Below are 21338 nucleotides of genomic sequence, written 5' to 3'. Positions count from 1 at the left end.
GCCATCCGCAGTGGGAGGCGGCAGTAATACACAGCTAAGCAGGAGTTTGTGTCTCCCAAAGAGCATAGTGAGACCTGAAACTCGCATGTACCGTATAATAGACCAATGAAAACTACATCTTGTAATCAGGGCTGTGGAGTCGGAGTCGTGGAGTCGGAGTTAGTTTTGGTTGGAGTCGGAGTCGGTAGAAATGTACCGACTCCAGCTTAAAAAAATGTATTAATATTTCATAATTGAACTTTCATATGAATGTTATAAATGTTACTCAAATATATATGTTCTATCAAACTATGAACAACAGTGATAAGCAGATAAGAACATAGCCAGTACATTTCAGCAGAATTTTTCATGTGCACTAAAAGAAATTGAGAAATTTGACCGTTCATCAAAAATAACAGTGCAACAAGCGATTCCTCTGTATCCTGACATTGTCAGAGATGTTGCCCGAGTGGTTACTGCTTTGCCACCAACCCAAGTTAGTGTAGAGAGGTTGTTCTCTGCTCTCAAATAACTAGATCAGGTTTGAGGGCATCCATGAAGGAGGATCTGACAGAGGCAATACTTTTTCTGAGGACAAATTAATAGATTTCTACTTATTAACTGCATAACAGTGTTTATTGCATATTTACTTACAAGAGTTTAGAAAAGTTTATAAAAGTTATTTGCTATGTTCTAATTGTATTCTAATAAATATAGTTTTTGCTCTAAGTGGTCTGATTACTTATATGATGGTGAGAAACTGAATAAGCACGATGTTAACATTTGACAACAGTAAATTTATTGTTACGAATTGGCCATTTATGAAGGAGTCGGAACCTGATAAAATCCAGGAGTCGGAGTCGCAACTGTGGCTTACCGACTCCACAGCCCTGCTTGTAATGCAAAAAAAAAAAACAACACCCTCACACAGCTGTGCTGCCTGAAGAATGTAGAACTTATGGGGCTGAGAAGATGGAGACACAAGAGCTAAATTATTCTCTAACAGTATTTATTGTATGGAAATGCATTTGTTATTACCAACACAGTCACAGGAGCGGACTCGACTCAGCACGGGCTGTGAGTCTGGGCCGTGAGTGCGGTTACAGCGGCTGAGCAGGTTCTCTAACTAAGGCTGTGTGCACACGTTGCGTTTTTTTTCCGATAAAAACGCTATAAAACCGCAAAAAAAAAAAAACGCATACAATAAGCATCCCATCATTTAGAATGAATTTCGCATATTTTGTGCACATGATGCGTTTTTTTCCGCAAAAAAAACACATTGCGGTAAAAAACGCAGCATGTTCATTAATTTTGCGGTATTTTTGCGGATTTCCCACTACGAAATGCATTGGGAAGTGTCCGGAAAAAAAACCGCGGCAAAAACGCGCAAAAAAAAGGCGGCAAAACCGCGGCAAAAAAGCATGCGGTTTTCTTGCGGATTTCTTGCAGAAAATGTCCGGTTTTTCTCAGGAATTTTCTGCGAGAAATCCTGAACGTGTGCACATAGCCTCACAGAGAAACATTCGGTAAAATGAAACATGTACTTACCACAAATTTTAAGAGGTGCTTCAAGTTCAAGCAAAATTGGTTGACTGAGGAAGATTTCACGAGACTTCAAGCACAACCCTCTAATTTCATTTTCTTGGAGCTGGACATTTTTTCCAGGCTTTGATCCTCTTACTAAAAATAAATACAAAATTCATTGAAACAGCACTTGGTATGCTAAAGAAGGTAACTCAAATCTATCGGTGATTATGCATGCAATACCTTTCAGGATTGCTTGTAGTTTTCAATGGTATTTTTGGCATACATACAGTTTCTTGGGAAGTTATCTAGCATTGCCTAATCTTTACATAAAAATCAGTTTGTTGTCTGACTTTAAAAGAAACCTATCAACAGGATTGTGCACAGTAACCTACAGTGTGTAAGGTCGGCGTCGTTATACTGATTAAAATGATACCTTGGTTGATGAAATCTGTCTTGTGGTTACGATTTAATCTATAGTATAGCATCCCCATATAGGAGACAATCCAGCAGCTGTCCACTAAAGCTGACAGAAGATAACTCTGCCTCCAGAGATTATTTTACATGAAGGGGAGTTACCAGTGTGATGGCATGCTCTGCAGAGCTATGTGTGATTATACCCCACACATCTGCAGACTCCCCTCAGCTTCAGCTCACAGGCGGACCTGGCTTCAATATTGTTGCAATATAGCAGGTCAGAGAGAAGCAAAAATGTGTTTGCAAGATGAATTTCATCTCACCTGTTCTGCGTTAGTTACTTGTCTCACACTGGTAACTCACCCTTCATGTAAAATACTGGTATTTTGCAGCGTATAAGACGCAACCCAAATTTCAGAGAGGAAAATACGAAAAAATGTTTTGTTTTATATAAAATGGTGCGTGTTATCTGCATATGCGGTAGCTTACTTGGGGGCAGCAGTGGTGGAGAGGAGTCCTAGATGGAGGCAGAAGATGCTGCAAGCTCCAGGCTGGTAGGACGGTGTGTTCGGCAGCAGCAGCAGTCAGGCCATGGCTGCAGGCCGCAGACGGATACGACGAGATGTTTCATCGTTTCAAATTCGGTGGACTTCGGAAAGATGGCAGCCGGAGGTTGAGTGCATGTGCAATTGAGATCTTGGTGCAGAGATCTCAATTTGCGCATGCGCGCCTCACGGCGGCCATTTACCCAAAATACACCGCACAGAAGAGTATAGAAAGTACAAGGCTCGGCACTGCCGAACACCTCACCGTACTAGCCTGGGGCCCGCAGCCATTGCCCAACTCCTGCCAGAAGCTTAAGGCAGCAGCGACCCTGGGACTCTGCTCCATCACAACTACAACTCTGATTATAAGACGCACCCCCATTTTCCTCCCAAATTTGAGGGGAAAAAAGGGCGTCTTGTAATCCAAAAAATACAGTAATCTCTGGAGGCAGAGTTATCTTCCAGGCAGTGTCAGCTCCTAAGCCTGGAAGAGGTAACTTAAATTAAGTGCACAAAGATGATTTCTCAACAGTAAGGCATCTGATATAAGGCATACAGGTATCACTCTCCTCAGCTGACTAACATGCCCATATTAATAAATAGTTCAGATAGGACAAATGTGCTGAGAGATTCCCTTTAAGGTCCCAAACACACAAAGGAGAAAAAATAGACAAGGATAATTATAACTAAGTATCAGTTATTAATAAGTTCCATATAATGTGGGATCAGAAGGTCAGCAAAATAGGGAGGGGCCTTGTGACTATGCAATAATCAGCATCCAGCAATCAGAATGTGCAAGTAAATGTCACATGGGGCTTCAAGGAGACAAGAGCAATTTGTATTTATGTTGGTTGTACACAAGTTATACCATGGCATGTCAGTCATACACAGGTAAGGCCTTGATCTATATTACTTTAAGTAGAGACACAGATACATATGAGTCAGTCTTCTGTAGAATTATTATTAGGCTTTATCAGTATTTGTATGCTAAAACAAGGATTGTTGCCAAAACACAGAAGAGTCATTTAGGGTATGTACAGACGTTCATTAATTGGCAGTGATCTGGACGCAGCACACGTCCGCTGCATCCAAAGCACTGCTGTCTATTGAACGCTGGTGAATCCACATGTGTTCATTGAACTGTACGGGTGAAATTTATGTTGCGGAGAAGAGAACCTCCGCAAGATAAATAGACTTGCAGCAGTCCGGAAAGAAGTGCCGCATGTCAGTCTCCGCAGGTTAAGCCATGGGCATCTCTGGACGCATAGTGGACATGGGATTTCTTGATATCCCATCCACTTTGCTGTAACATCTGGACACCGAGTTGAACGCTGCTCAAGGACACAGCATCCAACCCACAGTGTTTACTGACCATGTGCACCTACCCTAAGGGTATGTTCCCAGTCAGTAAACGGCAGCACTTTGGATACAGCACATGTCGGCTCCGTCCAAAGCGCTGCCGGCTTTTGAACCCAGGTGATTCTGCATGTGTTCGTTGAACCACAGTCTGGAAAGATGCGCCACATGTCCGTCTCCACAGGAAAGCCGGAGGCATCCGTGTACGCATAGCGGAAATGGGATTTCAAGAAATCCCATCCACTGAAATGTAACATCTGGCCGCTGCGGGTTGGACGCTGCGGATGCACGCAGCATCCAACCTGCAGTGTTTACTGACCGTGGGAACATACCCGAAGACTTTTTCTCTGTAAGTTTTAATTCTGACATAAAAACATAAAATGCTGACCTAATACTGAAGTATGGGATAAGCCTTTACATACCGTAGGCCTTGCCACTATGTCAAAGCTGTACAAGTTCTCAAAAATGCAATATAACTTAATCTAGGTCCTTGCCTTGCTGCAATAGTTGGCACACTAAGATTTATTTACTATGCTTACTTATACAGCACCATCATATTCAACAGCGCTTTGCAGACATCATCACTGTCCCCACTGGGGCTCACAATCTAAATTCCATATCAGTAAGTCTTTGGAATGTGGGAAGAAACCGAATAAGCTGGAGGAAACGCATGCAAACATGGGGAGAACATACATACTCCTTGCAGATGTAAGAAACTTAAAATGGTGCCCAGTTCACCATCGGTGAGCACCAATATGCCCTTTACTGACCTTCATAGATAAATTCCACACGTATATTGCTGACGTCTTACTTACCACAGATATAACATATGACTAGCCTGATGACAGAATCCACTGTCCATACTGAATCAGGGGATCCCCAATCACAGTATACACATTCAGATTTGTACACTCATCTAGACTAACCTGAATTACAGGAGCCAGTTCTTATAATGAGTCAGGGCATCCCTAGTCACAGTTTGCACACATTATAGCGCAATGCTGGGAATGGGGCATACTCAGTACAAGTCAGCAGCAAATGTCATGGAAGAAGTGCTAATTATCGGTTCTCGATGATAGTACAGACAGAAAGCGCTATCTTTCCTTATATAGAGATACCGATTTGATTTTTGCGAGTTTCTCGGTCTCCGCACATATACCGTATATACTCGAGTATAAGCCGAGATTTTCAGCCCATTTTTTTGGGCTGAAAGTCCCCCTCTCGGCTTATACTCGAGTCATATACCCGGGTGTCAGCAGGGGAGGGGGAGCGGGGGCTGTGTAATCATACTTACCTGCTCCCAGCGCGGTCCCTGCAGTCCCTGGCTTCTCCGGCGCTGCAGATTCTTCCTGCACTGAGCGGTCACATGGCACCGCTCATTACAGAAATGAATAGGCAGCTCCACCCCCATAGGGGAGGAGCCGCATATTCATTGCTGTAAATGATCGGTGCCATGTGACCGCTCAATTACAGGAAGAAGCTGCAGCGGCGGCGAAGCCAGGGACTGCAGGGACCGCACCGCAGCAGGTAAGGGGTGCGCAGCGCTATAATTACCTGCTCCTCGCTCCGTCTGCAGCGTCCTCTAGCAATTGACGCTCAGGTTAGAGGGCGCTGTGACGTAGTCAGTGCGCGCCCTCTGCTGAGCGTCAGTGCTGGAGACGGAGCCGCAGAGGAGCAGGTAATTATTGAAAGCGCTGGCGTCCTGAGAAGAGAGGCGAGTATGTGATTTTTTTTTTTTTTTTATGGCAGCACCAGCAGCATTCTAAGGAGCACCTATGGGGCCATAAAGGTGCAGAGCATATAAGGGGCACAGCATTATAAGGAGCACCTATGGGGCCATAAAGGTGCAGAGCATATAAGGGGCACAGCATTATAAGGAGCACCTATGGGGCCATAAAGGTGCAGAGCATATATGGGGCACAGCATTATAAGGAGCACCTATGGGGCCATAAAGGTGCAGAGCATATAAGGGGCACAGCATTATAAGGAGCACCTATGGGGCCATAAAGGTGCAGAGCATATATGGGGCACAGCATTATAAGGAGCACCTATGGGGCCATAAAGGTGCAGAGCATATAAGGGGCACAGCATTATAAGGAGCACCTATGGGGCCATAAAGGTGCAGAGCATAAATGGGGCACAGCATTATAAGGAGCACCTATGGGGCCATAAAGGTGCAGAGCATAAATGGGGCACAGCATTATAAGGAGCACCTATGGGGCCATAAAGGTGCAGAGCATATATGGGGCACAGCATTATAAGGAGCACCTATGGGGCCATAATCAAAGGTGCAGAGCATATATGGCACAGCATTATAAGGAGCATCTATGGGGCCATAAAGGTGCAGAGCATATATGGCACAGCATTATAAGGAGCATCTATGGGGCCATAATCAAAGGTGCAGAGCATATATGGCACAGCATTATAAGGGGCATCTATGGGGCCATAATCAACGGTGCAGAGCATTCTATATAGCACAGTTGTATATGGAGCATCTATGGAGCAATAATGAACGGTATGGAGCATCTATTTTTATTTTTGAAATTCACCGGTAAATGCTGCATTTTCTACACTAGGCTTATACTCGAGTCAATAAGTTTTCCCAGTTTTTTGTGGCAAAATTAGGGGGGTCGGCTTATACTCGGGTCGGCTTATACTCGAGTATATACGGTAACTCATTTATTACATTTAAAAAAAAAATCTGCAATCGCTTGACTGGGCAGGAGTAGCCTGCTATTGGACAAGCCATATCGTTATCAGGTTGTAATAGAAAAATGAATTGTATTTGAAAAGTTAATTGTTTTTCGAAGATATTTTAAATATAATGTGTTTACAATGATGGCAAATCCCCTTTAACTCCCCAATTGCAACAAACAGGAAAAGGATCTGCAACAAATCAGAAAAAAAATTGACATGCTGTCAAAAGAAAAAAAAAACAAAACATTTATATGATATTATATACACACACACTTTTTTGTGTATGTACCGTAAAGTGCCCATGTATTTTAGATAACACTTGTTCAAGCGACATAACTGCAAACCATACATTCTGTCAGCAGCAGTTCCCAGAACAGCCAGGGTACAGGAATAATAGGGGTTTTTAGACCACTAGCGATCATTTATTGACGGCAATCATTAAGTAAAATGGGAATATCCTAAAATTCATTGTGTCCTATCCTTTGTAGGTTGGAGGAATCAGCGAGTCCCCATACAAATTAGATGTATGGTTAATTTTTGTTAAATGAGGGGAAAAAAAAAAAAAAAACACTAGAAGCCATCCCATCAGAACAGGTACTGCAATCCATGGTCAGCAAATACATATTTATTTATTTTTTTAAAAAAGTAATTACCATATTTTTCTGACTATAAAAACGCGGTTTTTAGTTCCAGAAATTTCAGTGTGCCTTTAGTCTGAAGGTACTTTCACAAACATACCATTTCTGCTTTGTACATCTACAGGCGAGTACTGGATAAGTTGTATGTAAGGCTAGTTTCACACTAGCGTTTCTCCGGGCTGCGGACTTTCTCCGTCAAGCGCCGCCCACTGCCATGCCTCTTCGTTCAGCTCCGCCTACGGCTGCATGCGGACCCTATCTTTAGCATTGGGTACGCAGGCCATGCCGCTGTATGCGGATGCCTCCGCATGCGTCATTTTGATGGTGCGACATCAGCACGAAAACGCAACATGTCGTCGCACCGTCAAAACGATGCATGCGGTGGCATCCGCATACAGCGGCATGGCCTGCGTACCCAATGTTAAAGATAGGGTGCGCACGCCGCATGCAGCCGTAGGCGGAGCTTACGAAGAGGTGCGGCAGTGGGCGGGGCTTCACGGAGGAAATCCACAGCCAGGATAAACCCTAGTGTGAAACTATATTGCACCAGAGTCACAGAGTATAAAAATCCCAAAAATCATGTTCATAAAAAGATATAAATTTTATTAACCAATACTAACAAGTTACATAACAATACAATCAAGGCACATAGCCCAAATGAGGTGTAGAGGAAACCTACGGTATGCTTAAGGAGTGAAAGGGAAAGGAAATGTTACATCCCAGGTACTGCCTATGGTGTGACAATAATGCTAAAGACTTGTGGAATCAATTCCATAATTTAAACCCCTTTTGAGAAAGCCGACCGCGAAACGTGCGTCAGGGGGCCGCTTGTGGAACTGGGGGAATCATCCATACGCATGGGTAAGCTGCTTGATGACTGTTAGTGATCATGTCCATTTGCACTGTGGCACTTTATATTGGTATTGAGTTATATAGGACTATGGAATTGATTCTTTAGCATTATTGTCACACCATAGGCAGTACCTGGGATGTAACATATCTTTTCCCTTTCACTCCTTAAGCATACCATAGGTTTCCTCTACACCTCATTTGGGCTATGTGCCTTGATTGTATTATGTAACTTGTTAGTATTGGTTAATAAAATTTACCGTATATCTTTTTATGAACATGATTTTTGGGATTTTTATACTCCGTTCTCTGGTGCAATATGTGTTTTGGACTTCCCTGTTTTGTCCCATAGATTTGGACATAGATACTGGGGGAGGTATACGTGTTTACTCCCGGCCACAAAGCTACTGTAAGTTTTTTGAGTTTTGTGTCAAGCCTAGTGTGAAACTAGCCTAATGCAGGTGATTTGCAGCATCTGAGAGAGTTATCTGTCTATCAGGTCATAGTCAGCTGAGGCTCCTTTCTCCCATCAGCAAGCAGGCAGGGGAAGGAGAGACAGAAACAATCCCTGCCATGCCTTGGCCTGAGAGGAGCGCCTGCAATGAGAGTTCTATTTATCTTATGGGGCTGTCAGCAGTGAGACTGTGGATAGAGGGTCCGGAGGGATACTCTAGGACGCAGCATTTGCTTGTGTCCTGCTCTCAGAAACTGAAATCTGTTCACATCATCAGACTGCTGTTACAGAAACTTAATGTAGAGTCGTTAGAAAGAGGCTCTGCTTTCTGTCAATAAAACATCTTGCACTGTTCTGCCTCACCACTTCCTCTAATAGGTCAAGCTGCTTTTCTAAATACCAATTTGAAAAAAAATCATTATTACACAGGCAAAATACATACTAGAAGTAAAAAGGTGGCTTATATGTAAGTACACATACTAAACCCCCTCCTTAATATGAATATACACGCTTAGCTTGTCAGCCACAGATATGCACACATCAGGGTCGTCTATAGAACCCCCATTACAGAACAGCATCCACAGATAACAGTGCATCATCAAAGCATCACAGTCACATATACAGTATTTGTCATTTGAGAGAAAGACACTTTTAAGCCCTTTCTGCCATCAGACGTATGATTCCGTCCATGTGACCTGGGACTTACGTCCCATGGATGGAATAGTACGTCATAGCAATCGGCCGCACACGGGTGGTGTGCGACCGAGTGTCAGTTGATTCTCACAGCTGACAACAGGCAAGTGCCAGGAGCGGTCACAGACTGCTCCCGGCACTTTAATCCCCGGAATACTGCGATCAAACTCAATTGCAGCATTCTGGGAGCAGGCAGAGAGCTGACAGCCCCTCTGCCTTTGGATCGGAGACCCCGCGGCACGCTGCGGGGTCCCGATCACTGTTATGGCAACCCGATGTAGTCATGACAACATCCGAGTTACCACAGCCGAGAAACTTCCTGGTCATGCGCAGTGCATAATCAGAAAGTCCCTTCAATCAGTGTGCAGGGATTGCAGAACTGACAGCTTCTATAGCATAATAATAATAATAATCTTTATTTTTATATAGCGCTAACATATTCCGCAGCGCTTTACAGTTTTGCACACATTATCATCACTGTCCCCGATTGGGCAGTGAATCTAGAATTCCTATCAGTATGTCTTTGGAATGTGGGAGGAAACCGGAGTGCCCGGAGGAAACCCACGCAAACACGGAGAGAACATACAAAAACTCTTTGCAGATGTTGTCCTGGGTGGGATTAGAACCCAGGACCCCAGCGCTGCAAGGCTGTAGTGCTAACCACTGAGCCACCGTGCTGCATGTGTTCTGACGAGCATCATTTTTTGGGCGTATACCGTATATACTCGAGTATAAGCCGAGATTTTCAGCCCATTTTTTTTTTTAGACTTAAAGTGCCCCTCTGCTTATACTCGGGTCATTGTCGGCTGGGGGGGGGGGGGGGTGAAAGGGGGGGTTTCGGCGGGGGAGCAGCAGCTGTCACATACTTGCTCCTGGCGAGGTCCCTGCATGTCCGATGGTCTCCAGCAGCTTGTCAGATGGTCTCCAGCAGCTTGTCCCTGTGTTCAGTGGTCACGTGGTACTGCTCATTAAAGTAATGATTATGGACACATATTCATTACTTTAATGAGCGGTACATGACCGTTGAACATAGGAAGAAGCTGCCGGCTCCCTGAGACCATCGGACAGTGAGAAGCTGCCAGGGACCTCGCCAGGAGCAGATGAGTATAACTGGGAGGGTGAGCGTTGCGTGATATTCACCTGTCCCCGTTCCACCACAAGGCGCTGCTCCTTCACCAGCGTCCTCTGCCTGTGACTGTTCAGGTCAGAGAGCGCGATGACGTGTTTAGTGAGCGCCTTCTGACTGAATAGTCAGAGCCGGAAGACAAAGCGGCGCGCAGCTGTGGAACGGGGAAGGTGAACATCGCAAGTGCCGGGGGCCTGAGCGACGAAAGGTGAGTATGTGATTTTTTTATTTTAATCGCAGCATATGGGGCATAATCTATGGGCCATCAACCTTTATACAGCATTGTATGGGGCATAATCTATGCAGCATCTTATGGGGCCATAATCAACCTTTATACAGCATTGTATGGGGCAAATATTTCTATGGAGCATCTTATGGGGTCATTATTAACCTTTGTGCAGCATTAAATGGGGCATATTTTAATATGGAGCATCTTATGGAGCCCCTCATGGACTGTATGGAGCATTATATGGGGCGTATTTTGTATGGAGCATCTTATGGGGCCATCATGAACTGTATGGAGCATTATATGGGGCTCCTGATTCAATATGGATATAAAACAACCTACTGATGTCTCAATTAATTTTATTTTATTGGTACCTATTTTTATTTTTGAAATTTACCAGTAGCTGCTGCATTTTCCACCCTAGGCTTATACTCGAGTCATTAAGTTTTCCCAGTTTTTTGTGGCAAAATTAGGGGTCTCGGCTTATACACTAGTAAACTAGTATATATGGTAAGCCTATTAGTGGCAGACATCCAGACAACGTACACGCATTGGGGGAGGGGGAAGGGGGGGACTCGGACTTAAGCCCGACAGGATTAATGAACGGGTGGCAAAACGCAGCATGAAAGCACCCTCAGACACCTCTTAAAACAACGATGCACCATCACAAATATCAGGTACTGGAGTACATCTCTGACAATTTACCCCATTAAAGTGGTGTATATTTTAGTGCATTTGTCAGGTGGGATTTGGCATACCAAATGCCATCTCTGTCCACTTGAGCAAAGCTGGCTCTGGCTAGGAGTGGGGAAAAAAAACGTTGAATAGCAAATTATTTGTGTAACCTCAAATTGCGTAAACATTGTGCATCATGTGTTATGCCAGAATTCTGCAGTAAACACCTTTACGAACCAGTCCCATATGGTTTTTGTATTAGGGTGCTTTCATATTGCATTCTGTGTCCCCGTCGGGGCATATGTCCGAAATCTCCGCAAAACGGGGTCTGGACGCATGAGCCTTCGGGACCAATGGATTAATGGTGACGGCAGAGCGAACGTATACTGCCGGGGAAAAAAGTGCACGACAGAACGCACGTTCACTCTTCCGTCATCATTACAGTCTATCATTGGCGCATGAGTCAGAACACATTTTGTGGGGATTTCGGCCGTATGCCCCGATGGAGACACAGAACGCAATGTGAAAGCACCCTTAGAAATCCACACTACAAAGCAGAATGATACTCTGCACTTTCAGATTATGTGCACATGCAAAGGATTTGTTTATGACAAAATATACATTTGTCTCAAGCGCTTTTTGCAATGAATTTTGTTGCAGTACTGCTGAGAACACCCTGTGCATGGCTGCAAAGACCACAATGAATTCTACAACAAGAACAGATATACTTAAAAACCTCCATTGCAGATTAATTTCTGTGTGGAAAATGCCCGCAACGCGTAGACGACATGTGTGGGACCCTAACCACATTGGTTTTACTGTACTGTAGATTTGCTGCTAGAAATTATAGAAACCAAATAAGCAGCTATTGGGCATGTAAGCCCTACTTTTCTTCAGCACAGTTACTTTCAGCATTTTTTGGGGGGGAGGAGGGTGGGGTGCTTAAAAAAAAAAAAAAAAAAAAAAAAGAATGTAAAGGGAATGTAAAGGGGTTGTCAAGGCTGAAATGAAGAGTTTGCAGTCAGTGCGACTGCAACATGTAATAGCACGCTGCCAAATTGTGACTGATTCCTCATGTGGGTGGACGAGATCGCAATTTTACATACTTGCGGTCTAGTGCCGATTTAAAGGGAATCTGTCACCACATTTGAACTATTAACATGGTCATACAGAATATATAACACAGAACAAGAGAAATTAAATTGGTTTTCTTGCAAACATTTTTTGCTTTTCTATGAGCTCTGCTGTATTGCAACAACATTGCAGCCCTGTCTGCCTGTGAGCTGGAAGCTGAAAGGAACCTGCAGATCTGCCAGGTATAATCACACACAGCTCTGTAGGGAGATCAGGAGAGGAGAGAGCGGCCATCACACTGGTATCTCCTCCTATGTAAAATAAGCTCTGGAGGCAGAGTTATCATTTAGGCAGCATCCACCCCATAGCCTGGAAGAAGTCATTTACATAAAGTGATAGTTCACCTTTTATCAACAGTAAGGCATCCGATATGAGGCATACAGGTATCACTCTCCTCAGCAGTCTATACTTGTATACCCATATTAATCGTTTAGACAGGTCAAATGTGGTGAGATTCCCTTTAACTCACACGGCTTCTTTCAACAGAAGATAGTTGGGACAAGCCACATGAGTCTAGGTGGCAAGTGACCACAAGTATGCAAATAGCATACATGAGATGACATGATCGACCAATGATACAGGAAATATACAGAATTCTTGAAAATGTACGAATAGCTGCCGACTTCAATGAAGACTGGAAACCCCCTTTAAAGGGGCTGCCAGATACAGAAAAAAATATTTTTATTCAGGCATGGACGCTCTGTAAATAAAACGCCTAAATTCAAGCCAAAATTTAATTTAGTGCTCTATATTGGACAACCCTTAGGGTATGTGCACACGTTGCAGATTTTGCTGCGGATCCGCATCGGATTGGCCGCTGCGGATTCGCAGCAGTCTTCCATGATTTAACAGTACCATGTAAACCTATGGAAAACAAAATCCGCAGTGCACATGCAATTCTTTGTGTGGATTCCGCAGCGGTTTACATCTGCTCCATAATAGGAATCCGCAGGTGTAAAACCGCAGGTGGAATATGCACAAAATCCGCCAAAAAAACGCGGTAAATCCACAGATAATCCGCAGTGTGGATTACCTGTGGATTTACCAAAATCAGTCCGGAAAAATCTGCACCACTTTCCGCTACGTGTGCACGTGGCCTTATAAGTATTGTTGGATAAAAGCATCAATCAAGAATTCTGACCACGCCTGGGAAAAGAAGGTCACCACCTGGCAAACTGGTTTTCAATTTTTAACTCGTAATAAAAGAAAAAAAAACTGAAGTGCATTTTACATAGTCTGACATTAGGCCACAGCGGTTTTGGTGGAATAAGCAGGTAGAAAATGGCAGAAACGTGAGGAGACTAAGGTGAATTTACCAATAAACAATCCACCATGACTTTATTAAGTCTTTTAGACATCTTAAAACGTGGTGCAAAATGTATACAGAATAAGGTGCAGTTTTTAAAGAAAGACAAAAAAGGAACAAGTTACCTCAGAAAAGTGAAAAAGTGTACATGTGCTACTGTGTTCTTTTATATCTATACTAGCTAATGAACCCGTTCTACGCCCGGGTGGCGAGCATTTATATTGGTATATGGTCTCCATCCTGGTATGTGCTGCACCCATCCTGCATCCCCATCCTGTCATGTGCTGCACCCATCCTGCGTCCCCATCCTGTCATGTGCTGCACCCATCCTGCGTCCCCATCCTGTCATGTGCTGCACCCATCCTGCGTCCCCATCCTGACATGTGCTGCACCCATCCTGCGTCCCCATCCTGACATGTGCTGCACCCATCCTGCGCCCCCATCCTGTCATGTGCTGCACCCATCCTGCGACCCCCTCCCTGTCATGTGCTGCACCCATCCTGCGACCCCCTCCGTCATGTGCTGCACCCATCCTGCGTCCCCCTCCCTGTCATGTGCTGCACCCATCCTGCGTCCCCATCCTGTCATGTGCTGCACCCATCCTGCGTCCCCATCCTGTCATGTGCTGCACCCATCCTGCGTCCCCATCCTGACATGTGCTGCACCCATCCTGCGTCCCCATCCTGACATGTGCTGCACCCATCCTGCGCCCCCATCCTGTCATGTGCTGCACCCATCCTGCGACCCCCTCCCTGTCATGTGCTGCACCCATCCTGCGACCCCCTCCCTGTCATGTGCTGCACCCATCCTGCGTCCCCCTCCGTCATGTGCTGCACCCATCCTGCGTCCCCCTCCCTGTCATGTGCTGCACCCATCCTGCGTCCCCCTCCCTGTCATGTGCTGCACCCATCCTGCGTCCCCATCCTGTCATGTGCTGCACCCATCCTGCGTCCCCATCCTGTCATGTGCTGCACCCATCCTGCGTCCCCATCCTGTCATGTGCTGCACTCATCCTGCGTCCCCATCCTGTCATGTGCTGCACCCATCCTGCGTCCCCATCTTGTCATGTGCTGTCCCCATCCTGTCATGTGCTGCACCCATCCTGCGTCCCCATCCTGTCATGTGCTGCATTCATCCTGCGTCCCCATCCTGGTACGTGCTGTCCCCATCCTGTCATGTGCTGCACCCATCCTGCGTCCCCATCCTGGTATGTGCTGCACCCATCCTGCGTCCCCATCCTGTCATGTGCTGCACCCATCCTGCGTCCCCATCCTGGTATGTGCTGCACCCATCCTGCGTCCCCATCCTGTCATGTGCTTCACCCATCCTGTGTCCCCATCCTGTCATGTGCTGCACCCATCCTGCGTCCCCATCCTGTCATGTGCTGCACCCATCCTGCGTCCCCATCCTGTCATGTGCTGCACCCATCCTGCGTCCCCATCCTGTCATATGCTGCACCCATCCGCGGGCCTGAGCAGGCGGGGACACTGGCGCGCTGTGGGGGTCAGGTGCCGGTATCGCCGCCAGCTCAGGCCCCCCAGCACTTACTATATTCACCTGTCCTCCGTTCCACCGCTGGGCGCCGCCATCTTCCCGGTCCTCTGGCTGTGACTGGTCAGTCAGAGGGCGGCGCCGGCGCGCATTAAGCGCGTCATCGCGCCCTCTGAACTGAAGGTCACAGGCCGAAGACCGGGAAGATGGCGGCGCTCAGCGGTGGAACGGGACAGGTGAATATGGCGGATACTCACCCTCCTGGCGGTCACTGCTTCTCTGTTGGAGATCGCGGTGTGCGTTCAGTGTGAACGCATACCGCGATCTCCCGGGAGCGTCACTCTGTGAGGCCCAGACTGCGCCGGCGCTTGCGCAGTCTATAAAGGCTTCGGACAGAGTGACGCTCCCAGCGTTATATTATAGATGATACAGCTTGCATGTGTTCACATTGGGAGTGCTGGTTGGCTTTTTTTCTCTTTTTTTTATATATATACCGTATATACTCGAGTATAAGCCGACCCGAGTATAAGCCGACCCCCCTAATTTTGCCACAAAAAACTGGGAAAACATATTGACTCGAGTATAAACCTAGGGTAGGAAATGCAGCAGCTACCGGTGAATTTCAAAAATTAAAAATAGATGCTCCATACCGTTCATTATTGCCCCATAGATGCTCCACATAAAGCTGTGCCATATATAATGCTCTGCACCGTTCATTATGGACCCATAGATGCGCCACATAAAGCTGTGCCATATAGAATGCTCTGCACCGTTCATTATGGCCCCATAGATGCTCCATATAAAGCTGTGCCATATATAATGCTCTGCACCGTTCAGAATGGCCCCATACATGCTCCATATAAAACTGTGCCCCATATAGAATGCTCTGCACCGTTCATTATGGCCCCATATAGAATGCTCTGCACCGTTCATTATGGCCCCATAGATGCTCCATATAAAGCTGTGCCCCATATATAATGCTCTGCACCGTTGATTATTGTGCCATAGATGCTCCATATAAAGCTGTCCAATATATAATGCGGATGCTGCAATAAAAAAAAAAAAAAAAAAAAAAAAAAATCACACTCACCTCTCTTGCTCAGGACGCCGGCGCTTTCAATATTTACCTGCTCCTTGTGCGGCTCCGTCTCCAGCACTGACGCTCAGCAGAGGGCGCGCACTGACTACGTCACCTCGCCCTCTAACCTGAGCGTCACAGCTAGAGGACGCTGGAGACGGAGCCGCACCGGAACGAGGAGCAGGTAAATATCGCGCAGCGCTCCCCTCCCTGTATACTTACCTGCTCCCGGCGCGGTCCCTGCTTCTCCCTGCGCTGCATTTTCTTCCTGTATTGAGCGGTCACAGTTACCGCTCATTTTCAGTCATGAATATGCGGCTCCACCCCTATGGGAGGTGTTGCCGCATATTCATCACTGTAATGAGCGGTACCATGTGACCGCACAGTACAGGAAGAATCTGCAGTGCTGGAAGAAGCAGGGACTGCGCCGGAGCAGATAAGTATAACTAGACAGCCCCCGCCCCCACTCACCTGCCGACCTCAGGTTATGACTCGAGTATAAGCCGAGAGGGGGACTTTCAGCCCAAAAAAATGGGCTGAAAATCTCAGCTTATACTCGAGTATATACGGTAATAGGTGCAGGAAATCTGTATCATCGAAAACTTGCCAAAAGCTCGTCATGGGAACGTAGCCTTAAAGGGAACCTGTCATCATAGAAATGTAGGCCAATCTGCAGGCACCATGTTATAGAGCAAGGGAACTCGAGCAGATTGATATATAGTTTTGTGAGGAAAAAAATTAAGTAGAGCTTGTGTTTAAACCTCTGCTTCCTGTAACTTTTGGTCCAGTTGGTGATCTTCAAACTTATGCAAGCAAGCTGTCAGTCACTGATGGGACCACCCGCTGAGCCAAAAAGCTCAGAAAAACAAAAAAAAACAGAAGATTAAAGAAGCAATCCCTTGCAAGTTTGTAATTTATTAAATGTGTGTATATGCATGTCACGCAGTCTGAGTGAATTAATATATTCACCTACCGCCACTTTCTCTGGTGTCCAGGGCCGTTCGTCTACACTTCTCGGTGACACCACAAATATGCAGAGGAACCCGGTCACTGTGCATGACCCGGAAGTTACCTTTACGATGCAAGTTTATAGATGGGTCAGAATGAGGCTCCATAAGCTATCATTGTAAAAGACTTTCCACTCAGGCATAGAGCAAAGTGACCAGGACAGACTCCAGAGCGTTGACATCAATGAGAAGTGGAGAAGTATGGCGCTAGACACTGTAGACAGCAGTGGTAGACGAGTGCTTCTTTACATAAAACAAGTTATACTGGAAGGTTTCTCTCACAAAACTTTATGTCAGTCTGCTCGAGATATACTGTATAATATTAATATATATACACCGTACATACACATACAGCTTTGGCAAAAATTAAGAGACCACCACATCAAAATCCTGTCATGGGCAGCCCAATTTCCAGACCTGAACCCCATTGAAAACCTCTGGAATGTAATCAAGAGGATGATGGACAGCCACAAGCCATCAAACAAAGAAGAACTGCTTACATTTTTGTGCCAGGAGCAGTGTGATAGACTGGTGGAAAGCATGACAAGACGCATGAAAGCTGTGATTAAATATCATGGTTATTCCACAAAATATTGATTTCTGAACTCTTCCTGAGTTAAAACATTAGTATTGTTGTTTCAAAATGATTATGATCTTGTTTTCTTTGCATTATTTGAGGTCTGAAAGCACTGGGATTTTGTTTTTTTATTATTTTGACCATTTTTCATTGTAAAAAAAAAAAATACAAAATGTATTGCTTTGAAATTTGGAGACATGTTGTCAGAAGTTTATAGAATAAATGAACAATTTACATTTTACTCAAAAATATACCTAGAAAGAGAAAAATCAGACAAACTGAACATTTTGCAGTGGTGTCTTAAATTTTGCCAGAGCTGTTTATTTACCCACACTGCCGGTAACTTGAACTGTCACTGTTGGACAAAGGTTGAACTTGATGGAATTATTTCTTTTTTCAACCTATATAACTACATTTTCATGGTGACTTTTTTTTTTTTTTTTAAACCTAGAGACGCAATGTTCACTCTTCAGCATATAAATTAGCGTTTTTTTTTTTGTTTGTTTTTTTAAAGCAAGGTTTCGGTGCCAAGCTGCCTGAAAAAAAAAAGGGATCATGGGCACGTACCCTAAGGGTATGTGCACTTGATGCGGATTTGCTGCGGATCCGCAGCGGATTTTACCGCGCAGAAACGCTACAGGTCCGCACTGTGATGTACAGTACGATGTTAGTCAATGTTAGTTATTGGGGGGGGGGGGGAAATGTGCAGACGGTGCGGAAAAATCAGTGCGGAATTGCTGCGGATTTCCAAGAAGTGCATGTCACTTCTTTTGCGCGGATCTACAGCGTTTCTGCACCCCTCCATATGTTAAAAATCCGCAGTGGCAAAATCCACATAAAAACCATGGCAAATCCGCAGTTTCTCCCAGGAGATGTGGATTTTGTGCAGAAAATTCTGCACCTCTCTTTCCTACGTGTGCACATAGCCTAAGAATATGTGCACACGATGTCTTTAATAAACTGGCAGATGCACAAAGGGTTGATTTTTTTTTTTTTAAAGGCAAAGATGCTACAAAAAAAAAAAAAAAAAAGGCAGTCTTTTTCCGCATGTGGCTTCGCTGCATCTTTTCCACACACTTTCAACTATAAGAGGACGGGTTCTACGGAAAATGAACATTACATGTTTTAACCTTTCAACGGTTTCCAAGCCTTGAAGCGGTTACATGCAGCAACAAAAGACAGCGTGCACAGCAATGTCACTTTTGTATTGCTATGCATTATGCCCGTTTTTTTGGGTGCCTTGTCAGGAAGATTCCACCTGAAAACAATAATCTTTGGCACATACCCTGAGGGTGATCTTCACTGAGGTTTGAGGCTATGTGCACACGATGCGGATTTTGCTGCAGATCCACAGCGTTTCCGCAGCGTTTCCGCAGCTGTGGGTCCGCAGCAGTTTCCCATGCGTTTTACAGTTCAATGTAAACCTATGGGAAACAAAAAACATGCTGCGGAAAAACACACGCAGAAACGCAGCGGTTTACATTCCGCAGCATGTCACTTCTTTCTGCGGATTCCTGCAGCGGTTTTACAACTGCTCCAATAGAAATCCGCAGTTGTAAAACCGCAGTAAAACCGGTTTTCCACTGCGGATTTATCAAATCTGCTGAAATCCGCTGCAGAAAAATCCACAGTGGACCCAGAATACGTGTGCACATACCCTGATGCTGAGTTTTCTGAGCAGAAACTCTCCAATTACACCGGCTTTGTCCTGATTGGAATGTTTTTTATTACACACATCAGGTCGCATGCGAGTGTTAATTTTAGGTCTGGTACCAATTTTCTACAGGACATTGGGACAATAAAACCCTTCCCTTCTATGACCGTGGTGGTAACGGGTATAATTACAGGACAGCGCTTTAATTATGACAAGCTAAATCTGGATCAGTGGTCTCATCTACCGTAAAATAAAGCCTGTAAGCCCCCCACCTTCTACACTGTCAGCCCAATACTGTGCCCTCACAGCCCCTGGGCCGGCGGCAGGGGACCCTCACAGCCCCTGGGCCGGCGGCAGGGGACCCTCACAGCCCCTGGGCCGGCGGCAGGGGACCCTCACAGCCCCTGGGCCGGCGGCAGGGGACCCTCACAGCCCCTGGGCCGGCGGCAGGGGACCCTCACAGCCCCTGGGCCGGCGGCAGGGGACCCTCACAGCCCCTGGGCCGGCGGCAGGGGACCCTCACAGCCCCTGGGCCGGCGGCAGGGGACCCTCACAGCCCCTGGGCCGGCGGCAGGGGACCCTCACAGCCCAGGGGGCGGCGGCAGGGGACCCTCACAGCCCAGGGGGCGGCGGCAGGGGACCCTCACAGCCCCTGGGCCGGCGGCAGGGGACCCTCACAGCCCCTGGGCCGGCGGCAGGGGACCCTCACAGCCCCTGGGCCGGCGGCAGGGGACCCTCACAGCCCCTGGGCCGGCGGCAGGGGACCCTCACAGCCCCTGGGCCGGCGGCAGGGGACCCTCACAGCCCCTGGGCCGGCGGCAGGGGACCCTCACAGCCCCTGGGCCGGCGGCAGGGGACCCTCACAGCCCCTGGGCCGGCGGCAGGGGACCCTCACAGCCCAGGGGGCGGCGGCAGGGGACCCTCACAGCCCAGGGGGCGGCGGCAGGGGACCCTCACAGCCCAGGGGCCGGCGGCAGGGGACCCTCACAGCCCCTGGGCCAGGGGCAGAGGTAATGACCTCCCTTGGAGAAACTTTGACAGCCCGGATACTGACAGGATGAGCCGAGCAGGGGACGTTCCCACCTCACATCGGAAAACCAACAGCTGCAGATTACAGCGGTGAGGGGACTACAGGTCCCAGCGTGTCCCCGATCACAGACCGGAGCTGGGACTCCTCGTTCACCCTCACAATAAAGGAGCGGATTACATGGCGGCGACTCCTGAGAAGAGCCCGACCCTCTGTAACAGGGCGGCGGACCGATGGCACAGGCCTTCCCGGGACGCCTTACCTTCTAACAGCCGCTGGATAATGCTGTCGATATTCAGTTTGTCAACATCTGCCATGACCTCGGGAAAACGAACCAGAAACCAAAGATGAGTGCGCAGTTCCGCCGGGAACACCAGCAAAAGATATGGCAGACTAGATACAGAGGAAGAAGCCGAAGACTCGGTGCCTCGTACGGAGCTTCTTCCCCGCTTCCGTTACAAGCTCCGAGAACAGCACAAAATGGCGCCGCCTCCTCCTCCTCTGCCGGCGCGGAGGGATCCCTCTAAAGTGAGAGAAACTGGTTAATGCTGAGGCGAGAGCACGTAAATCAAATCACAGCTCACGTTGCGTGTTACTCCACGTAACGTTTAGCAACTTCAGCCGAATTGTGAGAACTACTTTGTGTGTTGTATTATTCCATTGTATGAGAGGTTCGTGCATGCGTGTAGCTATGTGTGTCTGTGTACCGGCTCGGACTGGCCCATAGGGGAACAGGGGAATCCTCCGATGGGCCCCACTGCAGACACGGCCCCCCAACCCCAATATATGGGAGTGCATGGCATAATTCACATGATTTACTCTGTACAGAAAAAAGCAGCATCTCCTCATTCATTAACCAAACTGCCTAGTTTAATATAAAGAGAT

General features: G+C 46.7%; 1 protein-coding gene across 1 annotated transcript in view; it reads right to left on the bottom strand.

Moving 5' to 3' along the window:
- PPP1CC (protein phosphatase 1 catalytic subunit gamma) overlaps nucleotides 1-20973 on the bottom strand; it is a 52620-nt gene extending 31647 nt beyond the window's left edge. Inside the window, exons 1-2 of the mRNA XM_069755112.1 lie at nucleotides 20716-20973; nucleotides 1528-1659 (exon numbers count right to left, since the gene is read on the bottom strand). Coding sequence (XP_069611213.1) covers nucleotides 1528-1659; nucleotides 20716-20770 — 187 coding nt within the window. The 5' untranslated portion in view covers nucleotides 20771-20973. The remainder of the gene's footprint in view (nucleotides 1-1527; nucleotides 1660-20715) is intronic.
- Nucleotides 20974-21338: the final 365 nt, after the last annotated feature.

The sequence above is a fragment of the Ranitomeya imitator genome, chromosome 1 (genome assembly GCF_032444005.1).
Source record: "Ranitomeya imitator isolate aRanImi1 chromosome 1, aRanImi1.pri, whole genome shotgun sequence".
NCBI classification, from domain to species: Eukaryota; Metazoa; Chordata; class Amphibia; order Anura; family Dendrobatidae; genus Ranitomeya; species Ranitomeya imitator.
This window is presented reverse-complemented; position numbering and strand designations above follow the sequence as displayed.